At 37.3% G+C, this 16,888-nt stretch overlaps 1 protein-coding gene across 1 annotated transcript in view; it reads left to right on the top strand.

Moving 5' to 3' along the window:
• Positions 1–16,888, top strand: part of dmd.1.S (dystrophin, gene 1 S homeolog) — a 935,293-nt gene that overhangs the window by 229,504 nt on the left and 688,901 nt on the right. Inside the window, exons 24-28 of the mRNA XM_041584187.1 lie at positions 1,652–1,807; positions 2,646–2,816; positions 11,507–11,689; positions 13,623–13,757; positions 14,300–14,449. Of these exons, the coding sequence (XP_041440121.1) occupies positions 1,652–1,807; positions 2,646–2,816; positions 11,507–11,689; positions 13,623–13,757; positions 14,300–14,449 (795 nt within the window). The remainder of the gene's footprint in view (positions 1–1,651; positions 1,808–2,645; positions 2,817–11,506; positions 11,690–13,622; positions 13,758–14,299; positions 14,450–16,888) is intronic.

Genomic DNA, 16,888 nt, shown 5'->3' on the forward strand with positions numbered 1-16,888 from the left:
ACTGTGGCAGCTACGCTATTAATGTCAGCGTTGACTGCACCTACAGCCCACCATTCTACCTAATGCCTGGCTTTTTAATTGTATGTTTTTAGGGACACGGTCCTGGACTTTACCACTTGAAAATGAAGTCTTGTCTTGTGTCTTTTGGTGGCGTATTTTTGGAAACCTAGATTAAAAGTTACGTTTTATCTGTTTATCTATAACTATATCTGAACTGGTTAGCTTGAAGTTAACAGGGTCTCACAAGTTCTCTACTTATCCTGGTGTAGCGCTATAGTAAATTGTGTGTTATTTACACCACTATTGAGCTCCACTCCCACTAAATGTGCACCGGATGAGACCTGTAATCTTAGGGAGTGAGCCCTCACAACGGTGTGGAGGCAGGGTGTAATGCAACTGTAACTGGATTCAGGGTATAATAATTGGGCGCCAGTGGTTCTTCTAACTTAAACATGAACTGGTTTATTGAACATACGCAATCCTCAGTGGAGTATACAATAGAGCATGACAGGATTTAGCATCACATTGAATAGGCAATACTCACAGCACCATATGGTCAGTAATAGTCCCCACAGGCAAGAGGACGTGCTCAGCAGCAATAAAGGTACACCCAGCTTTCAGCCTTTTCCCTAAGTGGAACCTGAGGGGAATCTATCTACCCTGTTCCTATACACTTAGTCCCTACTTCTGGGCTATTAGTACCGGGGATTTTAATCCCTCTGACTCTTCTCGTCGGAGCCTGGAGCTGCACAGCTTAATAACCTGTCTGTCTGTCACTCCTAGAGTGACCAATAATGGTGCGTAGCCTATTCTTACTAGACCTGACCTGTCTAGGTTCCACAGAGCTCTGCCTGCCTGTTCAGGTCAGAGCCAGCACAAGATGGACGACTGAAAGCATGGCTTCAGAGACTTTTATATCCCAGCACAGTGCCATCTGCTGGTCACTGTTAGAAGTAGCAGGGGCCTAGCTTAGAGCAGAAAAGAGCAAACAGTACCCCTCCCAACTGTATTTTAGGACCCATTTAGGTGTCCATAACATTGAGGAACTGCCTGCACAAAATACTAGGGGTGGCTACTTTACACATCCCTACACTGGTTTTCTTTGGTTGTTGTTTTGATATTATTGTTTCAGTATTGAACACTAACCTGCAGATATACTATACTATATATACTATATTTTGAATAAGTTGACACTCACATTTGTGAAATAATTATAGGCATAGTAACGAAAGCAAAAACTTTTACGTTTATAAATATACAGTAAAGACAGCTATCATAAAATTGTTAAACATTGGCCTTTTAAATAAATCCACAGATTTTTGTGGTTATAAATCTTAGAAGCCCTGGGGTGAAAAAGAGTCACATGATCCCATGGCTTAAAGAACACTGAATGGCACATGCAATTTTTTGTTCAATAAAAAGGTGTCTAGAACTATTTCAGAATTACATTAAATATTTTTACTATTACTCTAATTTTCATGACACCATTAAAGAGCAGCATAATGCAAATTCTTATATTTTAATTATTCTTCCCATTTTCACTTTGTTTCAATTAGTTAGTATACTCTGAATAAATCTTCTGGTCTTCGACAGGTAATTCCCATTTTATTTTGATTTCAATAAAAAAATTTATTTGCATGTATATTTACAGGCTCTGGTAAATGACATCCAAACTATACAACCCAGTGTGAGCAGTGTTAATGATGTGGGGCAGAAACTGATCAGTAAAGCAGAACCCGTTTACTCGTCTAAACTGCAGCAAGATTTAAAAAACTTAAATGATCAGTGGGATCACATATGTAGACAGGTATTCTACTTTAAATTTGTATTTCTTTTTTGTTGCTGCTGTTAATAAAACCAACAAGGGAACTATAGCCCACCAAAAATATATGTTTAGATATGTGTTACTGTTATATCCATTACTTTTTCAGTAATATGTTAACCATCACTTCAGGTGCATAAATTGTAAATTCTACATTGTTGGGAGCCACATAAATTAACTATATACCAATATCTGTAATAATTGTAGGGTATAGTATCACAATAGCCTTGGATATTATGTCTGTCCAAGAAATCATCCAAGCCACTCTCAAAGGCATTAACTGAATCAGCCATCACATCACCCGGCAATGCATTCCACAACCTCACTGTCCTGTACTGTGACGTACCACCTACGTTGCTTCAAATGAAAGTTCTTTTCCTCTAGGTGGCCTCTGGTGTGATGATAATTCTTATTGAAAAAAACCCTCTCAATCTGTCTATAATGCCTTATAATCATGTCCCCTCGCCAGCACCTTTTTTCCAAAAAAAAACCACGATAGTCTGCTCTCATAATTTAAATCCTCCATCTTTTTATGTAGAATGTGATATTCTGAAGGAATATGCAATAACAGGTACTGTAGCTTATATTATCAGTAGTTTGACAAGTAAAATAAGGTAAATATGCATTTTTCTTACATAAGTAATTGATTTCAGGTATAAATGAAATGTTTAATTTTTATTTATTTTATTCCTTTAATAACAGACTTGTGGGTAGACTTCCCAATTACTTACATTTCATCTACTGCTTTAATGGGATTATTGTACAAATAGGATGCAGTAAAGTGTTTTCATTGTCAGTGGTTCATGGCATTTTCCCTTTCTAGGCTTATGCAAAAAAAGCAGCACTCAAAGATGGCTTGGATAAGACAATAAGCCTTCGGAAAGATTTGTCAGAGATGCAAGAATGGGTAACTCAAGCTGAACATGAGTATTCAGAAAAATATTTTGAATACAAGACACCAGAAGAGCTTCAAAAAGCTTTAGAAGAGTTAAAGGTATTGTTATATTGTTATCTGCCTTTAGCTTTACTTGGTTGAGGATTTTAGGGGCCTTACTATGTAACTCTGTAAGTGCCAAAGGATAGTACTTTAATGAGCTATATTTTATTAAAAGTCAATTATTTTCTACCACCTGATGCTTATTAAAGGAACAGAAACATCAGCAAATGTTAGTGTTTTATATGCATTAAAATATAATGTGCAGTACCCTGCACTGGTAAAAGAAATTGTGTTTGCTTTAGAACCATTATTGTTTTATATAAATAAGCTGCTGTGTAACCACAGGGGCACATTCAAGCTAAATATGGCAAAAAAAAAAAAAGATAAATATTTGCTCAGCCGACAACAGATAAAGCTCAGAATACAATGGATTTTGTTTTTACAAAGGGGTTAAATGTCATTTGTTTCACATCATAAAAATTTCTCTCATATAAAACAGGACATGTTTTGCCAAAGATAGATTATTTATGAGCAATGGTTGCAAACTGTAAATGTAATTAGAATATTTAAATTTTTAATGTTACTGGTACTTTAAGGACTTTCCCTGGAAAACTAGTTTCTGTTAAAAGTCTAAAAAAAAAGCCAGTTAATGGGTTGATGAAGTGATGTTGTAGTGATTAATTATTCAATACATATAGTAAAAGGATCACCTTTTGCATGCCTTGAATTTATCCACACATCAAAGTATACAAATTGTACCTGAAGACAAGTTATTGTATGCCTCCTCCTTATTTCTCTTTGGTAAATAATGCTGCATGCAAATATTAACCCTTTAAGTGCCACAGAATGTAGAATCTATGTTCTGTGGATCAAAGGACCAAAGTGCCACAGATCGTAGATTCTACGTTCTGCAGCACTTCCGGGTTTGCGAGCGGAGGAGCGGCTGTTAGAGCCGCTCGCTCCGTTCCTTCACCATCCCCTGCCCCTAGACAACGAGCAGAGCAGGGGATCGTGTGGCCCCAGGGGCGCGATCGCCCAGGGGCCCCAAAGCAGCAGCAGGGATGCGTTTCCTATGCGTCCTGCTGCTGCCTGCACTTCACTTCCGCCCAGCTCCGCCCCCCCATGCCTGCTGACCGTTGGAGCTGGAGATCTGCTGCGTGGGACCCTTTATCAACGATCTGAAGCATCTACCCCAGGTAAGTGTAACATTTACACACACAAAAACACACAAACACACCAACACACACTTATTACAGTAATATACACTTACATTCACACTTACACACACTCACACATAGATTTTTGGGGATTGGGGGGGTCACACACACTCACAGCACCCATGTACACTTGCACACGCGCACACGCGCAAATAACATGCAATTTACCCGTTGTGCACACGCATATGTACATATATGGCTTTGTGGCTTTTTTTTTTTTTTTTCTTATCGCATCGTCTCTTTTTGGGCTAAAAATAATGTTTTATTGCCGTTCCAAATAGCGTATTCGCTAACCGTACTGTGCAATAGCTTTTGTATGTTATTTTGGTGGTTATATTGCAATTTTGGTGCATTTTTAGCCATTTTATTGAATTTTTAGCCATTTTATTGCATTTTCAGCTCTGCATTTGTATTCAAACAGTAATTTTGGTGGCCGATTACACTAGTGTGAAAAAAAAGCATTGATTTTTGTGGTTTTATTAGTTTTTGGTGATTTATTTGCATTTCACACTGTTCTGTGTTATTTTGTTTTGCCTATGTAAATTTTATCTACTATATATCCATTTGTGGGTCTCTGTGCGCCACATAGTTTGGTATGTCTATGCATATTGGGCATCAAAGTGTTTAGTAGACCCCTGTCGTTCATATTCAGGATGTTTTATGCTGATACGTTACGAAATGTGGGGCACATAATGGGGTAAAATTCAAGCTTTGTGACGATTTTCAGAAATTTGATAAAAACCGTTATGTTCAGCATTGCTTTGCAGTTTGACAGTTTGCAGTAGAAACACTTATTTACCCATATTGGATTCGTCAGAATGTGTACTTTCTGAAAATATATGGTTTTCTGGGGTCTCTGTACTGTTAGGGGGGTCTAGTGTCGCATAATACACACACCAGGTGCTTATATTGCAGCAGCCAGCGCGTCAGCCGTGAAAATGTATATACACTATTGTCATTTGGGGGTCTCTGTGCGCCACATAGTTTGGTATATCTATGCATATTGGGCATCAAACTGTTCAGTAGACCCCTGGCGTTCATATTTAGGATGTTTTATGCTGATAAGTTACGAAATGTGGGGCATATAATGGGGTAAAATTCAAGCTTTGTGACGATTTTCAGAAATTTGATAAAAACCATTATGTTCAGCATTGCTTTGCAGTTTGGCAGTTTGCAGTAGAAACACTTATTTACCCATTTTGGATTCGTCAGAATGTGTACTTTCTGAAAATATATGGTTTTCTGGGGTCTCTGTACTGTTTGGGGGGTCTAATGTCGCATATTACACACACCGGGTGCGTATATTGCAGCAGCCAGCGCGCGTCAGCCGTGAAAATGTATATACACTATTGTCATTTGGGGGTCTCTGTGCGCCACATAGTTTGGTATATCTATGCATATTGGGCATCAAAGTGTTTAGTAGACCCCTGGCGTTCATATTCAGGATGTTTTATGCTGATAAGTTACGAAATGTGGGGCTATAATGGGGTAAAATTCAAGCTTTGTGACGATTTTCAGAAATTTGATAAAAACCGTTACGTTCAGCATTGCTTTGCAGTTTGACAGTTTGCAGTAGGAACACATATTTACCCATATTGGATTCGTCAGAATGTGTACTTTCTGAAAATATATGGTTTTCTGGGGTCTCTGTACTGTTAGGTGGTCTAATGTCGCATAATACACACACTGGGTGGTTATATTGCAGCAGCCAGCGCGTCAGCTGTGAAAATGTATATACACTATTGTCATTTGGGGGTCTCTGTGCGCCACGTAGTTTGGTATATCTATCCATATTGGGCATCAAAGTGTTCAGTAGACCCCATGCGCTCATATTTAGGATGTTTTATGCTGATAAGTTACTAAATGTGGGGCATATAATGGGGTAAAATTCAAGCTTTGTGACGATTTTCAGAAATTTGATAAAAACCGTTACGTTCAGCATTGCTTTGCAGTTTGACAGTTTGCAGTAGGAACACATATTTACCCATATTGGATTTGTCAGAATGTGTACTTTCTGAAAATATATGGTTTTCTGGGGTCTCTGTACTGTTAGGGGGGTCTAATGTCGCATATTACACACACCGGGTGCTTATATTGCAGCAGCCAGCGCGCGTCAGCCGTGAAAATGTATATACACTATTGTCATTTGGGGGTCTCTGTGCGCCACATAGTTTGGTATATCTATGCATATTGGGCATCAAAGTGTTTAGTAGACCCCTGGCGTTCATATTTAGGATGTTTTATGGTGATAAGTTACGAAATGTGGGGCATATAATGGAGTAAAATTCAAGCTTTGTGACGATTTTCAGAAATTTGATAAAAACTGTTATGTTCAGCATTGCTTTGCAGTTTGGCAGTTTGCAGTAGAAACACTTATTTACCCATATTGGATTCGTCAGAATGTGTACTTTCTGAAAATATATGGTTTTCTGGGGTCTCTGTACTGTTAGGGGGGTCTAATGTCGCATATTACACACACCGGGTGCTTATATTGCAGCAGCCAGCGCGCGTCAGCCGTGAAAATGTATATACACTATTGTCATTTGGGGGTCTCTGTGCGCCACATAGTTTGGTATATCTATGCATATTGGGCATCAAAGTGTTTAGTAGACCCCTGGCGTTCATATTTAGGATGTTTTATGGTGATAAGTTACGAAATGTGGGGCATATAATGGAGTAAAATTCAAGCTTTGTGACGATTTTCAGAAATTTGATAAAAACTGTTATGTTCAGCATTGCTTTGCAGTTTGGCAGTTTGCAGTAGAAACACTTATTTACCCATATTGGATTCGTCAGAATGTGTACTTTCTGAAAATATATGGTTTTCTGGGGTCTCTGTACTGTTAGGTGGTCTAATGTCGCATAATACACACACCGGGTGGTTATATTGCAGAAGCCTGCGCGTCAGCCGTGAAAATGTCTATACATATTGTCATTTGGGGGTCTCTGTGCACCACATAGTTTGGTATATCTATGCAAATTGGGCATCAAACTGTTTAGTAGACCCCTATGTTTATATTTAGGATGCTTTATGCTGGTAATGATACATGGACAATACGATGCTGGAAAGTTGAAGCTTTGAGGCAATTTTCAGAATATTTTACCAAAACCGCCAAATTTGGCAAAGCCTTGCGACTCAGTAGTTGGGGCAGAAAGGCATGAGTACCCATTTTAGATTCTGTATAATGTGTACTTTCCAAAAATATATGGGTTTGGGGGGTAAACATATATTTCTGTGTTTTTACCCCACAAAAATGCAGTCAATGTGTTGATTTTTCATTAGCTGAAGTTACCCACAGGATGATTTGTATGCGCTAACTTCATTTTGGGGCCTCTAAATACCATATACTTTGGTAAACCTATGCACAGTGGGCACCAAACTGTTTGGAGGACCCCTGACAATCACAATTTGGGTGCTTTTTTGTGATACGTAATGATACATGGGCGATATGATGCTGGAAAGTTGAAGCATTGAGGCAATTTTCAGATATTTCACAAAAACCATCAATTTTGGGAAAGCCTTGCGACTCAGTAGTTTGGAGCAATGGGTACCCATTTTAGATTCTGTAGAATGTGTACTTTCCAAAAATGTATGGGTTTGGGGGGTAAACATATATTTCTGTGTTATTACCCCACAAAAATGCAGTCAATGTGTTGATCTTTCATTAGCTGAAGTTACCCACAGGACTATTTGTATGTGCTAACTTCATTTTGGGGCCTCTAACTGCCAGATACTTTGGTACACCTATGAACAATGGCCGCCAAACTGTTCAGAGGAACCCTGGCAATCATATTTAGGGTGCTTTTTTTTGGTGCGTAACGATACATGGGTGATATGGTGCTGAGAAGTTGAAGCTTTGAGGCAATTTTCAGATATTTCACCAAAACTGACAATTGTGGGAAAGCCTTGCGACTCAGTAGTTTGGAGCAGAAAGGCATGGGTACCCATTTTAGATTCTGTAGAATGTGTACATTCCAAAAATATATGGGTTTGGGGGGTAAACATATATTTCTGTGTTTTTACCCCACAAAAAATGCAGTCAATGTGTTGATTTCTCAGTAGCTGAAGTAAAGTCCTGAACAATTTGGATGTGCTAACTTCATATTGGTGTCTCTAAATGCCAGATACTTTGGTAAACCTATGCATAATGGGTATCAAACTGTTCAGTGGACCCCTGGCAATCATATTTCAGGTGCTTTTTCTTGGTACGTAATATAGTTTGGGATATGCGGAGCAGCAATATAAAACCTTTGAAATGATTTTTCAAAATTTTGAATTTTATTTTGAAAAACTGCTATGTTCAGACAAGCTTTTCTGTTTGGTAGTTGGGAGTAGAGAGACATAGTTACCCATTTTGTAATCGGCAGAATGTGTACTTTTCAAAAATTTATGGTTTTCTGGGGTAAACCTATGGTTTCAGGATTTTTTGCCTTGGAATCTAAAGCATGCCGTTTTCTGCCTTAGTGCTTTCAAAATTCAGTAATATACTGCCGGGAGTTTTTGCTGTACAGAAGTCCTAAATCTCCCTAAAACTATACATATCTGGTATTGGCACGTTCGAGAGACATAAGGCTTTCCAAATCAGTTGGATTTTCATCTGTAAAATGAAATAGTTTTCTGGTATAAATTGATATACGATGAAAAATGGTAATTTTCCATTTTTTTTTGGTATTTAGCACTATAAATTTTTTTGCAAAGGTGGAAATACATGAAAACTCAGGCAGATTTAGAAAGCTCAGTTTCTACCGAAAAAAACAATGTATAGTTTTCCTAGGTAAACTATAGGTTTCCCCTCAGAAAATGCCCCTAAAGTGAGAGAGCACAAAATGCTTAAAAACGGCTGGCATTTCGCGTAACCAAAATGTGAAATTCTGCTCGCACTTAAAGGGTTAAACAAGAACAAATTATATTAGAAATAATTACCCTGAAAAATAAAAGATATTACTGGGTATTCAGATTGTTATCTTGAAATCCAAAGAAATCCCGAATAGATAAAAAGATTACCAGGGTTCAATATTAATTGGATTTAGAAATGGCTTAGTAACACTGCAAAAGTCCAGTACTTTGTTCCTTGCAAAGCAAAACAGACTAAAATCACCATATTGTATATGTTTTACGTTGTTTCTACAACTTCTTTTCAGGTAATTATTCAAATCTCCTACTAAATATCAGGAGCTTATACAGTATAAAGTATACAGAGAAGTGTGTAAAATTCCATTATGCATTCATATATTGTACAGTTGGCTGCTTTATTGATGATTATAAGTCATTGTTCCTAATAAAAGAACTATTCATTCTAATCAACTTGCCATTACATATAAGCTACACATTTTTAGTGGTTTTAAAGTTATTGGTAAATGTGTCAGTCCCTTTCAATTCTCTGCCCAGTTGGTTCTGACTTTTAAAACTATTGTATGTAGCATACTGTATGCATATTAACAGTGCTTTCTAACAATAAGTACTGGAAAATAGTTTCAAATCTAATTGTTTTTCATAAGGCAACATTTTTGTGGGTTTACATTCCCTTTTCTAAAATAATACAAATACAAATTAGTGCCCCACTTTATGCATTGTAATATGTAACAATTAGTGCCACAGCTGTTAAAGCAAGGAACCAGGTGAAAAAAGACCAAAGTCCATCAAGTTCAACCCAGCGTCCATAAATACACACTCTCACAATGACCCCTCCATATGCTCATATAAATTAAATTTACTCATACACTAACTATAGCTTTTAGTATTACAATATCCTTGGATATTATGCTTGTCCAATAAATCATCCAAGCCACTCTGAAAAGCATAAAAGGAGAACCAAACCCTTTATATTAAAGATCCCCTCCCTGCTCCATCCCAGGCTAGGTGTTACCCTCAGATAATGCCCCTAACTCTTTACTTACCCCTCGTTGCATATTCAGCGCATCGGAGTTCACTTGTGCCATCTTCTTCTCTTCGGTAATCTTCGCGAAGTAAGCTCCAGAAGAATACCCGAAGATTATCAAAGAGAGGAAGATGGCGCCTGTGAACTCTGATGCACTGAATCTGCAACAAGGGGTAAGGAAATAGTTAGGGGCGTTTACCAAGGGTAACACCTAGGCTGGGGGAAGCAGGGAGGGGGGTCTATGAAGGATAGGGGATTGTAATATAAAGCATATGGTTTTCCTTTAACAGAATCAGCCATCACAACATTATCCGGCAGGGCATTCCACAACCTCACTGTGATGAACCACCTATGTTGCTTCAAACAAAAGTTCTTTTCCTATAGTCTTAAGGGATGGCCTCTGGTGTGGTGATCCCTTTATGGGTAAAAAGATCCACTGCTATAATGTAATCATAAAGTGGAATCATGTCCCCTTGCAATGGTCTTCCATCCCTCTAACCAGTTTAGTTGCATGTCTCTGCACTCTCTCAAGCTCATTTATATCCATCTTAAAGGAGAATAGCAGGGACCTATAAAGAGGCAAAATTATGTTTTCATTCCTTGAGTTAATGCCCTTTTTATGCAAGACAGTAATTTAATTTATTAATTATTAATTTAGTAGCCACAAAATGACACTGCCTGGAAGTCTTGATGTCCTCATCCCTGCTCGATGGCAGAGACCAGGGATATGATCAGTTATAGTCATGGTCCAATCAGCTTCAACTACAAATTATCCTAGTTTCCAGAGAGCTATGAATATAGGACATTTTGTTGCCCAACATGGCAGCTGCACAAAAACAGTGTAGCAGAATGCTAAAGACTTATGGCTTATGGAGGGAGGGGTCTCCTAATGCAGGAGAGCTGGAAGTATCAAGAAGGGTAGGCATATGCCATTATATTATCTTTACTGACCTTCAAGCTGCCCCCGACCTTCATATTGCATTGTCACCTACAAAGTAGACTAAGCTCTAGTTTGGGAGCCACTAATTTAAAGGTATACATTTCCTCACTTTATATAAAGCAATTGCTTGTTGCAAAATAGAGGCATCAAAATAAAAAAAATGCTATTATTAGAAGAATTTTTTATTACAGTATCCCTTGTGATGAATAATAAACTCTTACGAAAAGCAAAGGCTTAAATCACACCTACTTGTAACAGGTCCTCATTTCAATAACATTAAATTGCATGAAAAATATGCTATACTCTAAACACAAATATGCATATGCAATTATTATGGTTGATAAGCATACACAAACACACACTTTAATATTTATTATATTTAGCTAAATCCTACAGATTTATACCTTTTGCCAAACGCTATAAACAAGGACATAAAAAGATTTAGGAATACATCAAATAGCTATCCCAATAGGAAAAATTACCATTTTTCAATTTTTTGTTTGCATGGGACACTCCAGCCTAATATCATTTTTTTTATCCCTCTGATTATTACAGTTTCAGTGAAATAAAATTGCTTTTCAAAGAAGAATTGTGGTAAAACATATATAATGATATTCTCTCTCCTATGGTCTTCATTCACTGTCTGGAATAATAGTGTTTAAACAAATAGTTTTCTCTTACAAAGCTAAAATTAACAGTTTTTTCCCCCAGAGAGCAACAGAAGAAGCAGCACAAAAGGCTGACAATGTGAAACTCCTGACGGACTCTGTAAATAATTTTATTGCAACAGCTCCACCTGCAGCACATGAACCATTAAAAAAAGAGCTTGACGTTCTTATAACAAACTATGAACAACTTTGCAGCAGACTTGATGGGAAATTCCAAACACTGAAGGCATGTAATCAATGTTGTACTAAATATACTCTAAGGGGCCCATTTACTTTGCTCGAGTGAAGGAATAGAATAAAAAAACTTTGAATTTCGAATGGTTTTTTTGGCTACTTCGACCATCGAATTGGCTACTTCGACCTTCGAATATGACTTTGACTTCGAATCAAAAGATTCGAACTAAAAATTGTTCGACTATTCGTCCATTCGATAGTCAAAGTACTGTCTCTTTAAAAAAAACTTCGACCCCCTACTTCGCCACCTAAAACCTACCGAGGTGCCATGTTGGGAAGGTCTCCATAGGCTTTCTATAAATTTTTTGGTCGAAGAAAAATCATTCGATCGATGGATTAAAATCCTTCAAATCAAACGATTTTTCGTTTGATCGAACTATTTGCTGTAAATCCTTCGACTTCGATATTCGAAGTCGAAGGATTTACATTCGGCAGTCGAATATCGAGGATTAACTAACCCTCGATATTCGACCCTATGTAAATCTGCCCCTTAGTCTGAGTGTTGTGTTAACACAATTAAAAAGGAATAACTTGTAGCATATTGTAAAATGTAGAAGACTTATTTCCCCCATCTATTAGAAGGTTTCTGAAACATATTAGAAATTAACTTGACCCATAGAAATGCACTTTTGACTGTTCTGATGTCCCTCCTAAACTTGCAAAGGATATATTTAATCAGGACACAAAGATTTCACAAATGTAAAGTAAATAGCAGGTTACCCTAAATGAAAAGGGTTTGTACTTGTAGTTGTATTATACTGCATTATATTTGTATGTTTGTATATTTGCAAATCCGCATTGTTCCTGTGTTGATATTGACTGCTTTAGAACGTCTGTGTTTTCAAATATAGAAAAAAATTGGCTACACATAAAATGTAAGATACAGCTTATGGGATAAAAGAGTGTTTCCTAATTACACTTCAGATAATAGCAGTAATACATTATGGAAGTAAAAAACAATAATCATTAAAGTGTACCTGTCACCCAGACATAAAAGCTGTATAATAAAAGTCCTTTTCAAATTAAACATGAAATCCAAATATTTTTTTTATTAAAGCATTCATAGCTGTCAATCAAATATTACCTGCCCCTCCTCTATGCCTTAGGCATAGAGGCGGGGCAGGCAATTATTTTCACTTTCCATTTAGCTCTTCCTAGCTGTCACTGCGCTCCCGACATTCCCCCTCTCTCTTTACCATTTAATTGTGTAGCCAGTGCATGGGGATGGACATCGGGTCCCCCATTCTGCTGCACAAACAAGATTTTGAGATTAAGCAAAGTTAGCAGGAGCCACAAAATGGCTCCTGCTTGCTTGCTGTAATTATGAATTCCCAGACTGAAGGAAACATTATTCATATAATTTATATAGTGTAATTAAAGTTTAATTTGCTTGACAAACATGATAAAATAGGATTTGTAATCCTTTTTTTCAGGTGACAGGTCCCCTTTAAGGCCATTATAATATAGCGGAGAGGTATAGGAAATAATTAGAATTATGAACAGGAAACGAGAAGAGAATAAAGACATAGAGAGGCTTATAACCATAAAAAAAAAAAAAAAACATATAAGTTAAAGGATAAAATGACAGTCACAGGAATTTGGACACAAGAACCTCATGTGCCGGTGATTCTCAGACAGTAAATGTTATATTAAAAAGCAGACATTAGAGACCATGCCAATGCAGTAGAAAAGCAATATCAAAGCAATCCCCAAAACTCCTGTAGCCTATAGCTTTGCCTGAAATGATCTGTATCATGCTCCATTCTTATATTCTCCTTAAAAAAACTCATATGAACCAGCAGAGTGCTGGCAGTACACTAGAAACTGCCAGCACTATCATCAGAAGGCACTCATCATGAACCTTTGACATGCGTTTCATCCATTTTCAAGTGTTTCAGAAAAGTGACAAACTGTTTCATTCACAGGAAGTTTGGGCTTGCTGGTGTGCACTGTTATCATACCTGGAAGCTGAAAACAAGTGGTTAGATGAAGTTGAAGCAAAGTTGAAAACAACTGAAAATGTCAAAGGAGGTGCCGAGGAGATTGCTGAAGCACTAACGGTATGATTGTGTGAATGATTGTGTAAAGGTTGGTTAGCAATGAGTATTATGTACCAGTGTAACAGTACAATTCAATGACGTTGATACTTTAGAGTACCTAATGAAATTAGTGAGACTATTTTGTTTTAGGGAACATTATTTTATGTGTTTTTAATTATCTGCATCATATTAACTGAATATTAATTATCTGCATCATATTAACTGAATTTGTGGACTAATATATTATTGTGCATTGTGTAACATATAGTGTAAGATATACTGTATATGAAGGGTGCAAGGTAGGATTCTGATGTCATTTTCACTGTATAATATACTGTATACATGAAACTGGATTTCTCATAAAGGAATGATGGTGTACATTAACTATTCTATAGGTTAGCTCATTACAACTGCATTAGGAAAATGTGTGTACAGGAAATGCTACTTACATCACTTTAATTGCTCTCAGCATTTTCAAGGCCATTTTGTAAATGCATTGCCATTAGGATGATCTGAAAACAAGACTTTTATTACATTGTCTATTGAACTGAGTTTTATTTCAGTCCATAGAAAAGATGATGAAACACCCAGAAGACAATCGCAATCAGATTAGGGAGCTTGCTCAGACCTTAACTGATGGAGGTGTGATGGACGAACTGATCAATGAAAAGCTGGAGAAATTTAATACTCGTTGGGAAGAAGTGCAACAAGAGGTACTTACTACATTGCAAATTAATAGAGCTGCAAATGTTCACGAATATCTTCGTGTAGATTAATGAAGTGCAATGAAATCCTACATGAAGGGGGGTTATTTTATTTTTTCTGGTCGGAGTTTTAAAGGGGAAAACACCATTTTTTGACAGGAAAAAAAATCGAAAAAAATCGGAAAAAATCATTTTCAGATTTTAGTAAATAACCCCCTAGTGTCAATAGGTTGCGCATATAGTTGTACTAGATTTAAATATGTTGATATATATACACACTAAGGGGAAGATTTATCAAAGGTCAAAGTTCGATGTTAAAAAAACTTCGAACTTCAAATTCAAAAAGACCAATCGAATGGAGGTCGAAGTTTTTTGGGGTCGAAGTGGGCCGAATTCGGCCTACTTCGAATCGTACAATCGTACTTTTTTAACTTCGACCTTCGATCTCCCAAACTCCCCCAACTGCCTCCATACAGGTTCTAGGAGGTCCCCCATAGGCTAAAAAAGCACTTCAGCAGCTTTTAGGTGGCAAATGGTCAAAGTCGAAGTTTTAAAGAGACAGTACTTCAAAAAAATATTTTTTATTAATTATTGACAGAGACAGTACTTCAAAAAAATTCTTTTTATTAATTATTGTTCCTGGGAATCCTAAGTCGCTTGATTCATTGCACTAAAATCTCAGCACTAGTTTACCCACAACTAGGTTCCACTTCAGCAAAACCCTAAAAACCCTAACAACTGTATTTTCAAAAGAAACAAGTTCTCCTGATGTATTTCCTGTATTATGCACCATCCATTACTGAATCCAAAACAGAAGTGATTTATAAAGAGCCTATGTACACATATGCATTACATTCATCAATGCAGAATCAATCAGTTATTTTTATAAGATGATTTTTTTCAGCAAAATGACTTGTGGGATATTTTCATTTAAAACTCAAATAATAAAAAAAAAAACCAACAAAATAGCACACACGTTTATTAACCCTTTCAATTTAATGCCGCATGGGTCAGATAGGGGCAATTTAAGCACCATGTTCTTGAGTAATCAAAAAATGCTCCAGTACTTGTTAGTGCCCATATAAACTTTTTTTCAGGTAATTTGACAGTCTCGTGCAATTGTTCTATGGAGTACTGTCTATTCTTGTTGCACCCCTGCTTCAGAATTAATGTGTTTATATGCCTAAAATACAGAGGGCCATTCAGTCAGCAGTTGAAATGTACTGGCACTGTTAAAAACTAAATGCAACTCTCTTGGAATGATGAGATGATTTCTAAAGGCAGGAGAGAAAGCAACTTTATCATCACTAATGTAAATTGTTGCAGCACAAAATAAATAATAATGTCAAGAGACCATGTTGATGAATGAAATGAGCCTGGACAGAGGGGTATATTTAAATATCAACTGAGGAATCCAGAGGGATTTATAGTAGTTTGATATTTCCCCCGTTGTTAATGTTTAATTAAATTAAAATGACCACTAATGCCACTATTGGTCTTTATTTGTAGGTACATTTTGTCTGTTCCCTTGTGTGCCTGAACACCTGGTATTGACCTATTGGTTATTATTCATGAACTTTGCCTACCATGACCTGTAACCAGACCACAAATTTTTTTAATACTTTGGTAACTTGGTATTGGACTTTTGTCAGCCTTGCCTGTCTGCCTGTACATTGTTCCTACTTTCCTGCCATGTCTAACTTGTTTATCCTGCATTTGCCTTAATAAAGAGCTAAGTTTATCTTGCCAGTGCCTGTTTGGCCAGTTCTCCAATTTCCTTTTCTTCCCTACATCCAGCAGCCTGAAAAGGGGCAGTGCTGAGCCCCAATATCCCCACTCCAAAAATGTTAGTATAAAAACTAACCAATATGATTCTCTTTTGCCATCAACATGGATTTATTCTAGCTTAGTTATATTAAGTACAAGGTACACATTGGTGACCTCATTATATTGACACCACAGCTTTCCTTTGGAAAGGCACAATAGGAAATGTTTCCTTTCCCACAAAACACAATTGTAGCATAGTGGAAAGGAGATCTCAAATGTGCCATCTTCTGTTCTTCTTCTAATCCTCTTCTGTCAGTTGCCAAGACAGATCTTGCAGAAGTATGCACAGTAGAAGCTTATTCAGGACATAGATTTAACTGCACATGCTCCTGTAAGATCCACGTTGCTGCTCTAACAGAAGATGATCAGAGACAGACAGAAGACGGTGCCTTTGAACTATGCTGCCCAACTCTGCAGATTTATAGCAGATCAGGAGACAGGCAGATTTTTAAGAGGAATAGATGCTGCGGGAGGAAACTTGGAGGGAGGCAATGGAGCAAGATGTGGAGGGGGTGGAGGGGGCGGAGGGGGCTAGGCTTTAGTTCTCCTTTAACTGCAATTTAGTTTTTCATCCAATTGCCTCCAGTGCATTTTGGTTAAATTTTACTGACTCATCATTAT

The sequence above is a fragment of the Xenopus laevis genome, chromosome 2S (genome assembly GCF_017654675.1).
Source record: "Xenopus laevis strain J_2021 chromosome 2S, Xenopus_laevis_v10.1, whole genome shotgun sequence".
Lineage (NCBI taxonomy): Eukaryota > Metazoa > Chordata > Amphibia > Anura > Pipidae > Xenopus > Xenopus laevis.